Consider the following 16546-nt stretch of genomic DNA (forward strand, 5'->3'; position numbering starts at 1 on the left):
CTGGTTACGTAGTTTGGCATTAGTTAATAAGGAAATAACATATCTTGGGAAAAATAGTAAATCTTGGGAAAATCTGAAGGATGTAAATTGGTGACATGTTTTATTGATGATTCTGTACTTTGATGATTGTATGGCTGGGGGTCATATCCTGGAAGAATGTAGATTGGTGTGCTCTCAATCATGGTTAAGGAAATGTCATGTCTTGGCAAAGTTTTAAATTATATAATCAATGACGTATTGTGAATCTATAATGATGAGAAAATTGTAATAAAAAGGGGACCCAGAGAAAGCAGTTTTAGCTCTCTCTCTGGAGATTGCTCAAACGGAACGACTCCTGTCTCATCATTTCGCCGACGCCACTCCTCCTTCAGGACTCCCTGGACCCCGCTGGGGCTGGACCCCGGCAGTTTTTATGTTCAGATAAGGCTAAAATGGAAATACATACTTTTTAATGGCTTAAAAAGGAATTTATGTATTTGTACACAAGATGACATAGACCAGGTGACTACGGAAAATTGTGGAGTCTTCTCTCAGGAGGCCTTAAGAATAAAACAGTCCCCACTATGTGTTCACCATCTGGAATAAGTGAAGTGCCATCTTTCTATAGTAAAGAGGCAGAACTAGAAGGTACTATCAAGAAAGTCATTTTTGAGCCCAGTGCACTGGCACATGCCTGTAATCCTAGCAACTTGGAACGCTGAGGCAGGAGGATGGCAAGTTTAAGGTCAGCCTCAGAAATTTAGGAAGGCCTTAAGCAACTCAGCAAGACTCTGTCTCAAAATTAAACATAAAAAAGGCTGGAGATATGACTCAGCACCCCTGGGTTCAATCCCCAGCACCAAAAAAAGGTAATTTTTAAATAAAGATAGAGACACTTCACTGGGATCACAGACCACTCTATAATCACACAGAGACCAATTACTTGCCATATTTCCTGGAATCCATCTGTTTAAATAGAGCGATCAGGTCCTCTGAATAGCTGACGTCTACCTCGAATCGGGCCCGGGAGATGAGCATGCATCTCCCTTTGACAAAAGCAAGGGACGGAGCTGAAGGAAGGCTGGCGTATCCCCCAGAGCTGCCACCAACCCCTTCCAATGGTTCCAGGGTGACTGTGGGGAGGCGCTGAGCAGCTTTCACTGTGAAAGAAGAGAAAAAAGACAGAAGTGACAAGGTAGACAACTCTGGGCAACTTTCATGTGGCCTAGGGTGATAAGGCAAGCAAGAAAGTAGGGTAGGGACAAGGTATGTAGCAGATAGATGAGAAGAGATACTATTAGGCTAGGAAGGCTTGCAAGTGTCCTTTACCTGGGGCTTTAGGAATTTCCATACTTATTGAATGTGACAGGTGCACAATGCACACCTGTAGTCCCAGCTACTTGGTAAGCAAAGGCAGAAGGATCTCTTGAGCTCAGGAGTCTGAGGCCAAACCAGGCAACATAGCAATACCCCTCTTAAAATCAACACACACACACAGAATATAATTCTTCTGATCAAGTTTTTTAAATTAAAAAATAAAGAATTCAGCAATTAACAAGGGGGGAGAAACAGTTCACTGGAATAAGTAAACCTGGGTAATTTCTGATATAGTATTGGAGAAGCCACTGAAGTCAACACAGCACAAATCAGCCATTTAAACCCTATTCTCAGGTCACTACTCTGACATTGGCTTGGAGAATAAGGGAACAAGAGACAGGACTGACAGGCCACAAATGAATGTTTCTAAATATAATTTCATGTATCACAGTTGCATTTTGTGGATCAACAGATTTGACTGCATACAACCAAACAGAAAGAAACAAACTGCACCAAAGGGCAAGACAACTGAGTAAAGATATTTCCAAGAAACAAAAACATTTAAAAAGTATTAAGGCTGGGCTAGGGATGTGGCTCAAGCGGTAGCGCGCTCGCCCGGCAGGAGTGCGGCCCGGGTTCGATCCTCAGCACCACATACAAACAAAGATGTTGTGTCCGCCAAAAACTAAAAAATAAATATTAAAAATTCTGTCTGTCTCTCTCTCACCTCTCTCTTTAAAAAAAAATATATTTAAAAAAAAAAGTATTAAGGCCATGAAATAAAATATATATATAAATGTAACCAACTCAATACAGCAGAAAAAATGACTAGGAAACATTGGAAGAAATGTTCAACTTCACAAATACTAGGAAATATAAGAAGTTATTTTTTATTTACCAAAGTTACAGAGGGAAAACCAATTAGACATCTGCATTGCTAGTTGGGAATAAAACCTCTGGAGAAAACTTGGCAGTATACATGTCAGCTCTAAAAAGTGATCATAATGATCCAACTTCTGGGAATCTATGCCAAGTAACAACTGAAAACAGACATATTCTTGTTCACAGAGATGCTCCTTATAGCTGGCTGAAGACTGGGGAAAATGGGAGCAAATTAAGCAGTAAGAAATGATTCGAACAACCTGTGGCATATTCATACACTCAATGTTATGCAGTCATTACTATTTTTTAGAAATTCTGGAAAAGGCAAAAGTTGAAAAATACTATTACGTTCAATAACATGAAATCATTTATTGTTTGCTTTTTGATACCAGGGATTGAACCCACAGGGGCACTTAACCATTGAGCCACATCCCCAGCCCTCTTTATATTTTATTTAGAGACAGGGTCTCTCTAAGTTGCTTAGGGCCTTGCTATGTTGCTGAGGCTGGCTTTGAACTTGAAAATGTCCTGCCTCAGCCTGAAAAGCTGCTGAGATTACAAGCATGTGCCACGCCATCTGGTTTCTGATATCATTTTTTGAAGGTCACAAGGACGCATTATTGGATTGGCAACTGTGTTTGCATCACTCAGAATTAACTGTTAACATTAATTAAAATAATTTAGCAGGGCTCTAAGCAACTTAATAAGACCTTGACTAAAAATAAAAATATAAAAAATAAAAATAAAATAAAATAAAAAGGACTGGGGATGTGGCTCAGTGGTTAAGTGCCCTTGGGATCAATTCCTGGTAGCAAAGTAAATAAATAAATAATAAAATAAAAAGGCTTGTGCTGAAATAGTATATCAAAAGGCAAGACAAAAATTACATACAAATATAAAATTTGTTTCTTTTAATGCAAAATAAAAGGCTGGAGGAAAAAAACCAAAATGTTAATAGTGGCTAAGTGAGAAGACTATAAAGCATAGTTTTTCTTCTCTATTGTGTTAATGCTCTATGTGTACTATAATGAGTGTGCAGTACAGTTAAAGCAAAATATGGGGCTGAGTTTATGGATCAGTGGTAGGGTGTGCGCCTAGCATGTGTGAGACACTGGGATGGATCCTCAGCACCACAAAAAATAAATAAATTAAATAAAGGTATCGTTTCCATCTATAACTTAAAAAATCTGGGCTGGGGATATAGCTTTATGATAGAACATGGGTCTAGCCTTTGTAAGGATCAGGGTTTGATTCCAAGTACTAAAAAAAAAAATCTGTCTATTAAAATGACAGAACAATCATGAACTATATGAAAATTAGAAATACAATGACAAAGATTTCAAGGCAGAAATGCCAAATAATTCAGTAAACTATACCTAAATGCTACATAGTGAATTTGGGGACCAATAAACTGTTTTCAAAAAATAGATGATAATTCCAGAAGGTGAGGCAGGAGGATTACAGGTTCAAGGCCAGCCTCGGCAACTTAGTGAGACCTGTCTCCAAATAAAAAATGTGGCTCAGTGATAGAGCTTCTCTGGGTTCAATCCCCAGTATTGCAAAAATGCAACAAAAATACATGGAGCATTACAAAAAGCAACCATACCACACAGAAAGTCTAATTAATTTGCAAAAGCAGAGTCATCTCTCACCAAGCATCGTGGTCAGAAAACAGAAGTGAAAAAAAAAAAAGAAACGAAACCTGATGCAGCGGGAATCACTGGTTTCAAAAGAGTAACTATGAAAATACCAGGATGTCAAGACCAGCAATCTTTTTTGGGGGGGAAGGGGGGACCAGCCCTTTTTTTTTTTTAAATTTTTAATTTTGTGATAGGGTCTCACTAAGTAGCTGAGGGCCTCACTAGTTGCTGAAGCTGGCCTCAAACTTGTAATCCTTCTGTCTTAGTCTCCCAGATCATTGGGAGACGTGCTCCACAACTGGCAAGACCAACAATCTTAGCCCAGAGCAGTGGGTCTCCTTCCAATATGGTACAAAAATGGATTAAAAAGAGGGCTTCCTACCAGCTGTGTCATGGGCTGAATTATGTCCCTCCAAAATTCATGCTGGATCCTAATTCCAAGTACTTCAGAATATGACTGTGAGATACAGCCTTTAAAGTTACATGAGGTCATTAGGGTAATCCCCAATCCAGTATGACTGGTATCCTTTTAAGAAGAAAGACCCCAGAGATTTGGCCATGGGAGGACACAGAGAGAACTGTCCATCTGCAAGTCAAGGAGAGGCTTCTGAAGAAACCAACTCTGCACACAAGTGATCTCAAACCTCTTTCCTCTCAGATTGTGAGGAAATATACTTCTGGTGCAAACCCTCCATCCTTACCCCATCTGTGTTAAGATAGCCCTAGAAAACTAATGCACCAGAGGTTACCAAAACATAAGAACAAGACAAGTAGCCAAGGCCAGGAGAGAGCAGGAAATTCTAGAAACTGTACTGCTTGCTGACCTCAAAGAATTCTGCCTCATGCCCCAAATCCACATAGAAGTGATCTGAGCATGTATACTATCTTTCCCTTTTTTGAGCAGGAAATTCTAGAAACTGTTCTGCTTGTCAGATCAGGTGAGGCAGGCAAAGGCCAAAGGAAGCAGATTTAAAAGGGCCGTTGAACAGGCTTTATTGAGATATCACTCCCGGGTGGAACTCGATCAGACCCACAGAGGGGACAGGAAGGAGAAGGGTCTGAGGAGAAACTGCGTGGAAGCTTGACGGGACTGGACTTTTATGGGGCTTACAGCAGGAAGGGAAGGGCTTGGGACAGGAAAAGGTGTTTCTAGGATCCCTTGGCCCCTTGAAGTTGGTCAGGGGAATTGGCTGAACTCCAGGATTGGCCAGGGGGGTCCTGTTGATTGGCAGGCATTAGTCAGGAGATCTGGCTGATTGACAGGCGTTTCCGCCAGCATCTGATTGATGTTCTTTTCCGATGTGGGCTGCTTTGTTCTAAGTTGCCACTAAGTCGCCGCCACCGACCTAACACTGCTGACCTCAAAGAATTCTGCCTCATGCCCCAAATCCATACAGAAGTGATCTGAGCATATATGCTATCTTTCCCTTTTTTGAGCTGGGCAGGGGAAAGAACAGGTATAGAAATGGCTGCTAGGAAGGATGAGTAAAACAAGAGATGAAAGGACCTGGGGCTGTTTCATTGACAGAAGAATAGGCTAGGGGGGCCAGGAAGAGGGGACAAAAACTTTCACATAGGACAGTCAACAAATGCTCCAAAGAGAATGGTGTATCCAGGGGCTAACAACAAGCAGACATAACATTGACTGGCTCCTGCCAGGGCAACCCTTCTCAGCACCACTCTAGCCAGAGTACTATGGGATCTGGGGCTATGTGCTAAACGGTGACCTTTCTAGGAGCAGGGCACAGCATACTGCCTGTCACTGGCACTATCCAGTGGAAACATGCACTCCATGGCATGAATCTCAAAGGTAACTTGTAGGCTGTGTGACCCTGTATTAGTTACTCATCCTTTATGGAACCGTTTCCCCCATCCATAAAATGGTTGTTATAAGGAGTTAGCATAACTTAGGGGCTTACAACAGCTTAATGCATATTAAATGATAGCTTTTAGCTGACTGTGGTGGCCCATACCTAGAATTCCAGTGACTTGGGAGGTTGAGGCAGAAGGATTGAAAGCTTGAGGCCAGTCTCAACAATTTAGTAAGAACCTGCCTCTAAATAAATTATACAAGGGACTGGGAAAGTATCTCCATGGTAAAGTGCCCATCCTCAGTGACAAAAAAGAACAAAAAAAGTGCTAGCTCTTATTAACATAAGCAATGACCTTTGCTCAAGGAGCCACCTCCTTAGGTTGGCCATAGTGGAAGGAGAATGAGGAGATGCATACCAGGAGCTAGACCTTTTGGTGCTAGGATGGCCCTCCAGAGGGGACAAGGACATACTCACTTACTCAAAGCACTGTAGTCAGACATGTTAAAGTCCCACGTCTTGGTGGCAGGATCTGAAATAAAACAGAAGGCTGATGACTCTTAATTTGTACTTGAACACTTAAGTTTGTTTTCTAGGGCTGGGGATAAAGCCAGTTAGTAGAGTGCTTGCCTCGTATGTACAAGGCCCTGGATTCCATGCCCAGCACCACAAAAAAAAGTTTATTTTCTGAATAAATGCCAAGGTCAACATAGTTGACCCACAAGCCCCTTCTGACTTACAAAATCTCTACAGAAGTAGCAAATAAAGGTAATTATTTTGTTTCACCTCAGGCCTGGAAAGTTATGGGCCTTACTTAAGAAGGCTGAGGGCAGTTAAGATGAGAACTCAATTTCTCTGAATCCTAGTGCAAGTCAGGTAAAGCAACATTTAGACCAGTCGTGCTGAAGTGTGGCCAAGCTAGCCACGTCCGACTCTCCCCTCCAGATCAATCAACCTAGCAGTCCCATTGATTTTAAAATGTGGGGGAAATCTACATTTTTTTAAACAAAAGTTTTTAGGCTTAAATCCTGCAATACATGCAAAACACCTGGCAAAGAAACTGGCTTCTTGGTAAATATTCAGCTATTCTTCCTATGGCCATGCAGTAGAACCTCAGTTTGGCAGCTGTCTGAGGCAATGTCTATTATAAAATAGAATAAGTTTTAATAACTGGATGGACAGAATGTGCCAATGCACTCTTAATATTTATGAGAAACTGTTAGATTAGAAGAGACTCTAAAAATAGGAAAAACATCTGCAGAACAAAGGACTCATTACCATAACTTCTGCTGGGCAGACTCTTAAACACTGTGAGGAGCTGCTTATTATAGCCGATCTGCACCCGGAAACGATCTCCATCCCTTATGCATTTTCCCTGTGTAGAGCTAACTGCTTTTTGGAGTGAGGTCCCCAATTTCTGTTGGAAACTTCCTTCAGTCCTGGATGTCACACCCCCTGAGCCATGATGGATATCAGACATCCTCTGCCCTGAAGTGGAAGTTTTCACTGCCTTGGCCTCTAATTTAGGATCCCAGGGAGGCTGTCCAGAGGAAGAAGCTGGTGTCTCCTGGGAACTCTTTGCTTTGACCAAAGGCTCATGAGCTGTGTTAGCAAGGGATGTTGATTCGATCTTATGTGAAGTCTGAGGATGACCTTGATCTAACTTATAGCTCAAGAGGAACTGGTTATGGACATTTGGAGGACTCTGTGCCAAAGGTGGAGAGAGTTCAGCAAGAGTCTTTTGCCTTGGTGGGCTGTGGCTTGGGCAGGCTGTGGACTTCTTTTCTTGGCTCTTCCATATCCCCGTTGCCTGCTCGGGTGTACTGAGCTGAAAATGGTGGGAATGATGAGGTCTTTGGTGACCCTGAGATGAATTACTGAGATTCTGCTGCTTGAAAATGACACCATCGTTCCCTTTCTTAGAAGGCTCTTTTGGGAGATTTTGGGAATAGCCTTGCTTGGACTGGGAAGGGTTGGCAGCAAGAGAGGAGCTCAAGGCTGTGCTTGTGGGCTGTTCTGCTGTTAACTTCTCGGCTCTACGAGCCAGAGCCTTTTGTCGATTTTCTTCAATCTTTTTCCTCTGCTCCTCTGTAAGGGTCAAGGACATTTTAACAGGGAAATGCTTATGCAGTAATGTTGACCTTTAATTGAAAAATTGGCAAAAGCTGTCAAAGAAAAAGATTGAAATAAACATTAAGTGTGGCATACTCCAAACCTTTACTTTAACAAGCTTTTGTCTCGGGAAATGCATAAAAGCACAACTAAACTGTATATTAAAATTTCCTTTACAGTTTAAAAAAAGTGCACACACACATGCAGTTAGTAGGTAGCATATGCAAATATAATGATCCTGATGACAAAGCAAGCACAAAGCTAAAAAGGTATTTCAATTGCAATATTTTTCTCATTCTCATTCCCATTCCCAGCCAGTTATCAGATCCCAAGAAAGTTCTGTGTAACCTAAATCCATTAGATAATGAAAAGGTGACATTTTAAACTAGAAAGGATAATGGATTCGACAAAAATAGAACAAACAACCACATACCATGGTGTGACACTTTCTAATAGTCTCTTTCCAGCCTGGAAGAAGGAAAAGAGCATTAGTCTCACATACACCACACACACTAACTTTCCCTTTGCATTCAATTCTATTATCATCCCTGGTGAATCTATCTGTACGTGACTGAGCGCAAGACCGAGCCACGGGTATTAGTGTCTGACTTTCAAATGCAAACGAGAAATAAGAAAAAAAGTAATGCTCATTTTGCAAAATCCAGATGGCACATAAAGATGTAAAAAAAAGGGGGCTGGAGTTGTAACTCAGTGGTAGAGCACTTGTCTTGCAAGTGTGAGGCTCTGGGTTCGATCCTAACACCACATAAAAACAAATAAAGGCATTGAGTCCATATACAACTAAAAAAAATTTTTTTAAAGATGTAAAAAGAGTGAAATTCAACAGTAATCTCACTAGCCACAACCCATTGCAAATTCAGAGTACAGTTCAGTTCTGAATGTTTTCCATGACATACTCAAAAGATACAGGCATTTATTACCAAGAAGGCTCGTCCTATACATTGGTGCTCAGAATTTACCCTCCACATTTTCCTATGAGCTGGGCCAATTTTACAATATTCTGGAACCAAGGAGCAGGACACCCATTTCTCCTGCTCGGTTCAGACTAAGCTTCCAGCAGTGTAAGCCATGCAGTGCTCCTAAGCTGACGTCAGGAATACTTGAGTAGCACAGTTAGGCCTCTGAGAGGAGCTGGAGGGCTCAAAGGTTTCCTTCCCTGATGGGGCTCCCTTTAACCAGAGCCCCCCAAAACATCGACCCTCTGAGACGTTACACTTCCTTCAACCACCAACATTTAGGAAGGATTAAGAAGACTTTGTACCCAGGGCACGGCAGCTCTCAGTCTTCCTGGGTAACACCCCCTGCCTAACTTTCCAACCAGGGCTCTCCTGCACTTCCGAACTCCCCAGGTCCAAGGTCTGATGAGTTCACTGCCTCGCTGGACCCGAGAGGTGAGGCCCTGAGATGAGAAGTCCCACTGAGTAGCCCCAAACCATAAAGCCATACCACTACATAGGCCCTTGGCCTCTCTCGGCCGGAACGTCGGCCGAGGCGCGCCTTCGCCCCACCCGCTCCTATTTTTCCACTTGGGTTTTCCCGTCCCCTTGGTCCCTTCCCTCCCCCAGGCTGACTTTTGGTCTCGTCCGCCTCCGTCGCCCTCCTCCCCGCGCTCCCTCTCACCTAGTGAGGCCTAGAACACTAGCCGCTTTCGCAGCGGACCCCGAGGCCCAAGCGCGTCTTCAGAGTCCTCCCAAGGCAGTTTACTCTCTGCTTGGACGGTTAGAGGAACGGGAACTCAAGCGCTGCCAGTTCAGCCGCCTTGTTGCAGCGCCCAGGCCTGAGGACTTGATTACGACCGAACTACTCTTCCCAGCGGGCAATGCGGCTGCAGTTCTGCTTCAGATAGTGGGAATGATAAGACGGGCGCTGCGTGGTCTTCTGGGATTTGTAGTTCATCCAGGAGCCTGGCGAGAAGTAGAAGAGTCGCAACGTCAGGGGCGGGGCCTAGTTCTCAGGTTTTCAAAAGGCTCAACAGCTCAGGATCCTGGAAACCTGGGATGTTGGGGTTTCCAAAGCTGGAGTTTCGCTGTTAGAGCTGTTTCCGGAGGGCATTCCAGACAGCCAAAGTGATTTGGTATCTCTTAACAAAAGTATATCTCGGAACGTCTATTCCTAGTATTGCAATCCTAGCAATTTAAGTCCCACCGCTGCTCCAGCCCCCACCTTCCTGGACCAAAGGAGAATTAGCATTGCTGTTATCATTGTTATGTTGTCATCATTGTCATCATCAGTCATAGTGTTGAACACTAATATGGACTATCTCATTTAATCCATACTACAATTTATGGAACACAGATTATTCTTATCCTCATTTTACAGATAGGGAAAACGGAACCAGAGCTATCCCAAAACTTTCTCAAAACTTTATTAGGCTAGTTTGTGATTCTTATTCCGAAGCCCCTGCTTTTATTGGACACTCTTAGAGTTAGTTTACCCCATTTCTGAGCACAAACACCTTTTCCCTTCTGCAATCAACTCCATTATTACCAATGGTGGTATCTTATTCTCTCATTTATGTACTGGTAAAAATTGCTTTGATTCTGTATTCAGACATTGCTCATTTAAAACAAAGAAATAGATCTCTACTTAAGGATTTGAAAAATGGCCAAGATATACTAAAAAAAAAAAAAAAAAAAAAAGGAAGAAGAAGCATAGCAATATGTAAACAGCAATGTGTGCAGTTTGTTCCATTAAAAAAAGAAAAATTTAAAAAATCCCCTTCCTTATAAATGCATGTAAACATGAAAAAAAGGTGTGTGAAAAAGAAATGCAAAAGCTCACCATGCTATTCAACTTCAGGGTAATGTAGGTAACAGTCTTTTAAACTATATTGTTTCTGAATTATTTGAATTTTCTTTGATAATCATGTAGAATATGTGTGACTTGAAACAATCATTTTTTTAAATGACAAAGACACTGGTCTATCCTATGGTTCTAGAGGAGAGAGCATTCAAATTTCAGTTTTGCTTTTTTTAAAAAAAAACAAAAACAAAAACAAAAAACACTGAGCCATATCCTCAGCCCTTTTTTATTTTTATTTTGAGACTGGGTCTCACTAACTTGCCTAGGGTCCTGTTAAATTGCTGAGGCTGGCCTTGATTTTGTAATCTTGTGTTCCTCCTGCCTCAGCCTCTGGAGTTGCTGGGATTACAGATGTGCACCGCTGTCCGCTGTGCCTGGCTATCAACTCTTTTTTTTTTTTTTTTTTTTGGTCCTATAAACAGTGACTGTGACTTCATTTCTTATTTGAAAAGAAGCCAGGTGCAACCCAGCAACTCAGGACTGGTATGCAACTCATCGGTAAAGCACCTTGGGTTCAAGCCCTCAGTACCAGGGGGGAAAAAAAGGTAGAAAACAATACCACATAGTTAAATCTCCTTATTGTAAGAGTTGGATTTGAAGTACGGTAATATTGGGAAAATGCTTAGTGAACTGTGAAATCCCAGAATCGATGAGAGAGGGGTGTTGCTATTTTTCAATATAAATCTTAGATCTTTCATTTCTCTACACCCATCATTCATTTCCTGCTATAAAGTGTGACTAGAAACTAAACAATGAGCTCCCGTCACTGCCCTTCCTGCCCCCAACAGAATCAGTTCATTTGCTAAAAAACAGTGCTGTGCACTTTACCCATGCCTGTCACTGATTCATAGGACAATGTGCTCAATCTCCTGGACCTCAGCTGTCTCACCTATAAAATATGCCCTCTGGTGCATGCTAAGAGGACATGAGATCAGTGGAGCCTAATATTTGATGCTAGAATTTCTATAAATTCAAGGATCTTACCCCCAGAAATCCAATTTGGTAAGTTTGGAATTGAACTAAAATTGTGATTACATTTATACCTCTAAGAATTCAGTATAGGTTTGAGGTTGTGGCTCAGTGGTAGAGCACTTACCTAGCATGTGTGAGGCACTGGTTTTGATTCTCAGCACCACATATAAACAAATAAATAAAGGTCCATCAATAACTAATAAAAATATTTTTAAAAAATAATTCAGTATAAAAATCATCTTCAGAAGTAATAAGCCCATACTCAACATTCACATTTTTTACTTCATTAACAGCTTTATTTGCTGAGATTATACTGTGTGTGCAAAGCTTTTTTTAAAAAAAATTTCTAGGCTGGGGATATAGTTCAGTTGGTAGAGTGTTTGCCTGGTATGCACAAAGCCCTGGGTTCAATCCCCAGCACCACAACAAAATAAAATCATAAACCTCAGTAATTAAATTTTTTTCTATACAGAAAAATTTCCTTTTCAGAAATTCTTAAGGTAATTTATATTGAGCTAAGTGTAGTGGTGCACTCCTATAATTCCAGTGACTCAGTAGGCTGAGGCAGGAGGATTGCAAGTTTGAGTCCAGTCTCAGAAACGTAGCAAGCTCCTAAGCAACTTTAGCAAGACCCTGTCTCAAAATAAACAACAATAATAAAATATAAAAGGTTGGGGATACGGCTCAGCGCTTAAGCACCCCTGGGTTCAATCCCTAGTACCCCTAACCCCCCCCCCACAAAAGGTATTTTATAGTTGTACATTGAGTTCCAATTTAACTCTGAGTTTCCTGGAAGCTAAAGCAGAAGAATCAAGAAGTCGTCTGTGTTCATAGTTCAGTGGTGGAGCATTTGCCTAGCATGTGTGGGCCCCTGGGTTCAGTTCCCCCAGCATCACACACAAAGTCAAGCAATCAAACAGCCCTGCAAGTATGTGCCCAAAGCTCACAAACATCAGTCAGCTGGATAGTGCCAATCTGATCTGAAGTTTGACCCAATTGCCTTAGAAACCGAGGAACAAAAGGACCTATAGTGAATGTTTTGTAAAGCTAAATTATTATTGTTAAATATAAAATCTTTAGTTTGTTTTGTAGTTTTTAATGTTCAACTGGCTTTTCTTTAGCAAAGTACTAATGGTTTTATAAGCACCTTTTTCTGGCAAAATAGAAAGTTGTTTTCCCCTCTTAAAAAAAAAAAATCCAATTACATTCAGTCTGTAAATCCCAAAATGTAGCAGACACTATTGTAAGAGAATCCAGAGATAAGTTCAGTTATGTCCCTTCCTCGGGTTACAGTATTTGGAGAATAGAAGTCAAATAGCTAGAATTGCCAGATTTAGCAAATGTCCCAAATATTTGTCCCACATTTTGCATGGGACGTGTATACTAAAAAAGGATCCATTGTTCATCTGAAATTCAAATTTAACCAAGTGTTCTGTATTTTATCTGCATTCGTAAGAGCAGTCCATTCCTATTTAGAGAGGCTCAGGGGTAAGCTGACCAGTAAACACAGGTGCATTGATAGACAATTCACAGATAAGTGGATACATTGAATTTTAAAGCTAGAAGGGGCTTTATTATTTTTAAAAATTAATTTAGTTTTTGGTGGTTCTGAGGATGGAACTTAGCCTCACGCATACTAGGCAAGCGCCCTACCACTGAACCACACCCCAAGCCTAAAGGGTTCTCTATGGCCTTGTTTCATAAGTGAGGGAATAAACCCAGATCAGCTGCTGGTTCATATGGCACCTCTATTAGCTCAGGTTGCTGTAACAAAATACGATAGAACAGACAGCTTAATCAAGAGAAATTTATTTTCTGGGGGCAGGGAAGTCCAAGGTCAGATTCTGTTTCTGGTAAGAATCTCTTCCTGGATGTATCTTCACTTTGCAGGGGGAAGGTAGAGGAGAGGGAAGGAGGGAAGAAAGAAGGGGCTAAAGAGAGACGGATGGAGGGGAAGAAAGCATGCCTTCTGATGTCTCTTCTCAGAAGATTAATCCTGTCATGTCAAAGTCCCACCCCTTATGACCTCAGTTAACCTAATTACCTCCCTGAAGGCCCTGTCTCCAACTGAGGGTTTGGCTTTGAACCTATGAATTTGGGGAAAACAATTCAGTTCACAGCAGAGCATTAATGCAAGGGCCTCATGCTCTGCCAAAGCAGGGAGTGCAGGATTCAGATGAAAACAACCAGATTCTCTCCTTCTGGAATTGGGTCTTAAAGATGATGTGGTGAGAGACAAAGCCAACTATCGTCTGCAGCAGCCCAGGGTGACCTTGAATGGAAACTACTCCTTAGTTCCTGCCACCCACTTTCCAGAGTTCCCCTGGCCCTGTCATTCCTGAGTCCTGATTCTGGTATTCTTGTGAACTACTTTTAGCCTTCTTAATTTTGGAGGGAGAAGGAGGGGCGTAATTAAGCAAAACATCTTTGGATGTTACTTACACCCAAAGATGACCAAATTCTACCTCTTTTTGCAGGGAGGGGTGTACTAGGGTTACCAGGGGCAATTTACCACTGAGCTACATCCCCAGACCTTTTTTATTTTTTATTTTGAGACAGTGTCCCACCTAGGTTGCTTTGGGCCTTACTAAATTGCTGAGGCTGGTCTTGAACTTGTGATCCTCCTACCTCAGCCTCCCAAACCATTGGGATTAGAACTTGGCAACACCACTTCTGCCTCTCAGGTCAGAGTGCCCCACCCTCCTTCCTTTCCTTCCAATAGTCAGCTGAAGTTTTGCTATGAAATATAGGCACAAAATGGCAATGATTTTAAAAGGATCCAAGTGGTGTGACTCTGTGGTTCTCAGGTTCAACTCAAGTCCCTTAGGACTCCATGGCATCATCTCCAGGTTATCTTGGACAGTGGGTCCCTCGAGAACAACTGCTGTGTCTAAGACATATTCTTTCCAGTCTCTAATTCTGAATTCTCCACCTTGGATACTCTGGGGCCCACAGAGTATGATAGCAGTGTTGCTGATACATTTCCAGAGAATCTTTCTAGTTTCCTTTTCTTGATCCATATAGTAAGATTCAGAGGGACCTTAGGGAGTGTCAGTCTGCCTTCAGAGGTAACGAAACAAGCCCAGAGAGGTTAATTGGGCCTAATCTACCAGACCAGGCAGAGGCTGGGCAGGAAGGAGGAACCCCAGTCTCCTAGTAGGGCTCTTTCTAGTCCTTAATTAAATGTGCAGACAGTCACTGCATGTCTGCCCTTGCCTGACAGCCTGTGTCTGGGCACCTACAACAGATGACACCTCCCTCTGGAGCTTCCCTGCTAGGATGGAAGTGCTGGGCTTCCCCCTTCCTCCTTTGCTGATTCCCTAGAGGGCGTGACAGCCTCTTGGGAAGGGATTCTTGACAGCCATCTCAAGGGCATGCTATCTCTCAGGTTAATTACACCTAGAGTGTGGCGATGAGACTGCGAGCAGATGCGAGGCTTTGGGTGGAGAAGGAGGCTGTTCCCTCCTCCCGTGCTGCCTGACAGCAAAGTCATTTGCATATCCAAAGCTCCGGAGGAGCAATGTGGTTTATAAGCCAAGAGATTCACCTTCCTTAGCGGTTGTTCCGTTCTGATGGACTTAATTGCTTTGCGTCTGACAGTTCAGTTCTCCTCCCTCCTCTTGTCCCCCCCCCCCTCCCATTCTCAATGTAGTATAACCACAGAACCTGCAGTAGAATTTCTACCCCATTTGTTCCATGGTCTGGTGTGAGGGTGCCCCAAGTGTCTTAATTTCTCTGACTGTTTGGGCTTCGTGGCTGTGATTACTTCACAAGCCTCCCTCTCAAATCTGGCACATTTTCACGACTTTGTACATTCTTTGCCAAAATACATCCCCCTCTGCACCCTGCTCCACTGTTCTCAGACTTGTGAAATGTCACTTTTTTTGGTTCCTCCAATATTGCAAATTTCACTTCATTCATCCATTCATTCATCTATTCACTTAATGAAAATTCTAGTCCCTAGATGGGCCACTCACAGTGTAAAGGCACTGAGGCTGTAACAGTGAATAAGAACTCAAAAGCTGGGTGCAGTGGGTTGGTGCATGCCTGTAATTCCAGCAACTCCAGAGGCTGAGACAGGAGAAGCCAAGTTCAAGGCCCTAAACAATTTAGTGAGACCCTGTCTCAAAATAAAATGACCTGGGATGTGGCTCAGAGACAAAGTGCCCTGGGTTCAATTCCCAGTACCAAAAAAAAAAAAAAAAAAAACCCCAAAATATTCACCCCAAATTGTTACCCTTTCTTCATAGAATTTAGTCTAGTTAAGAAAGCAGAGCCAAAAAAAAAAAAAAAAAAAAAGAAGAAGGAGGAGGAGGAGGAGGAGGAGGGGAAGGAACAAATAAACAAAGTGATAAGTGGTGTGCAGGAGCAAGTAGGGACAGCTGAGGGAGCTATTTTCGGGGTGCTCAGGGAAGGTGGCCTCAGGGAGCCATTGAACTGAGACCTAAGGAGAGGACTTAGCGAAACAGATCCAAGAGGCAAAGGCAAGCTCAACTGTACAGACAAGCAAGAATCGGGCATGTTTAAGAAGCCGAGAGGCTGGCAAGGCTGGAGGGATGTGACAGCAAGAGAGCAGGTAAGGCTGCAGAGGTAAGCAGCACAGGTAAGCAGCAGGTCCTGCAAATGTAGAAAGAAGTTCAGCTTTGGTTTCGAGAGCAGTGGGAAGTCACCTAAAGAAATGACACTGGAATGATGTGAGCTCATGTATGCCTCAGAAGATTGCTCCTGCTGGAGTGGAGAAAGCCCCAGAGGAAGGCAGAGTGCCCACAGGAAGACCCTGGAGGAAGCCATCCCAGGAGCCTGGAGAAAAGAGAGTAAAGATGGGACGGACAGCCAGATTGGAGTCTTAATCTGTTTCTGTATATGGGTAGACTGTAAAAACGCAATACCAGACTGGGTAAGTTATTAGAAAAGATGCTTATTTGGGCTCACAGTTATGGTCCAAGTTCAAGGGGCTACATCTGGTGATGACCTTGCTGGCAGAGTCCTGAGACAGTGCAGTAAGGACAG

The 16546-nt window shown here is 42.6% G+C and overlaps 1 protein-coding gene across 2 annotated transcripts in view; it reads right to left on the reverse strand.

Annotated features, from left to right (window-relative positions):
* Smarcal1 (SNF2 related chromatin remodeling annealing helicase 1) overlaps positions 1-9561 on the reverse strand; it is a 60749-nt gene extending 51188 nt beyond the window's left edge. Inside the window, exons 1-5 of one of the 2 annotated variants that reach the window (XM_076865969.2) lie at positions 9383-9561; positions 8175-8209; positions 6908-7794; positions 6111-6161; positions 927-1139 (exon numbers count right to left, since the gene is read on the reverse strand). In XM_076865969.2, coding sequence (XP_076722084.1) covers positions 927-1139; positions 6111-6161; positions 6908-7736 — 1093 coding nt within the window. In that variant the 5' untranslated portion in view covers positions 7737-7794; positions 8175-8209; positions 9383-9561. Of the gene's footprint in view, positions 1-926; positions 1140-6110; positions 6162-6907; positions 7795-8174; positions 8210-9023; positions 9271-9382 lie in introns of those variants that run through there. The other variant, XM_076865970.2, reaches the window with a different exon arrangement.
* Positions 9562-16546: the final 6985 nt, after the last annotated feature.

The sequence above is a fragment of the Callospermophilus lateralis genome, chromosome 9 (assembly GCF_048772815.1).
Source record: "Callospermophilus lateralis isolate mCalLat2 chromosome 9, mCalLat2.hap1, whole genome shotgun sequence".
NCBI lineage: Eukaryota > Metazoa > Chordata > Mammalia > Rodentia > Sciuridae > Callospermophilus > Callospermophilus lateralis.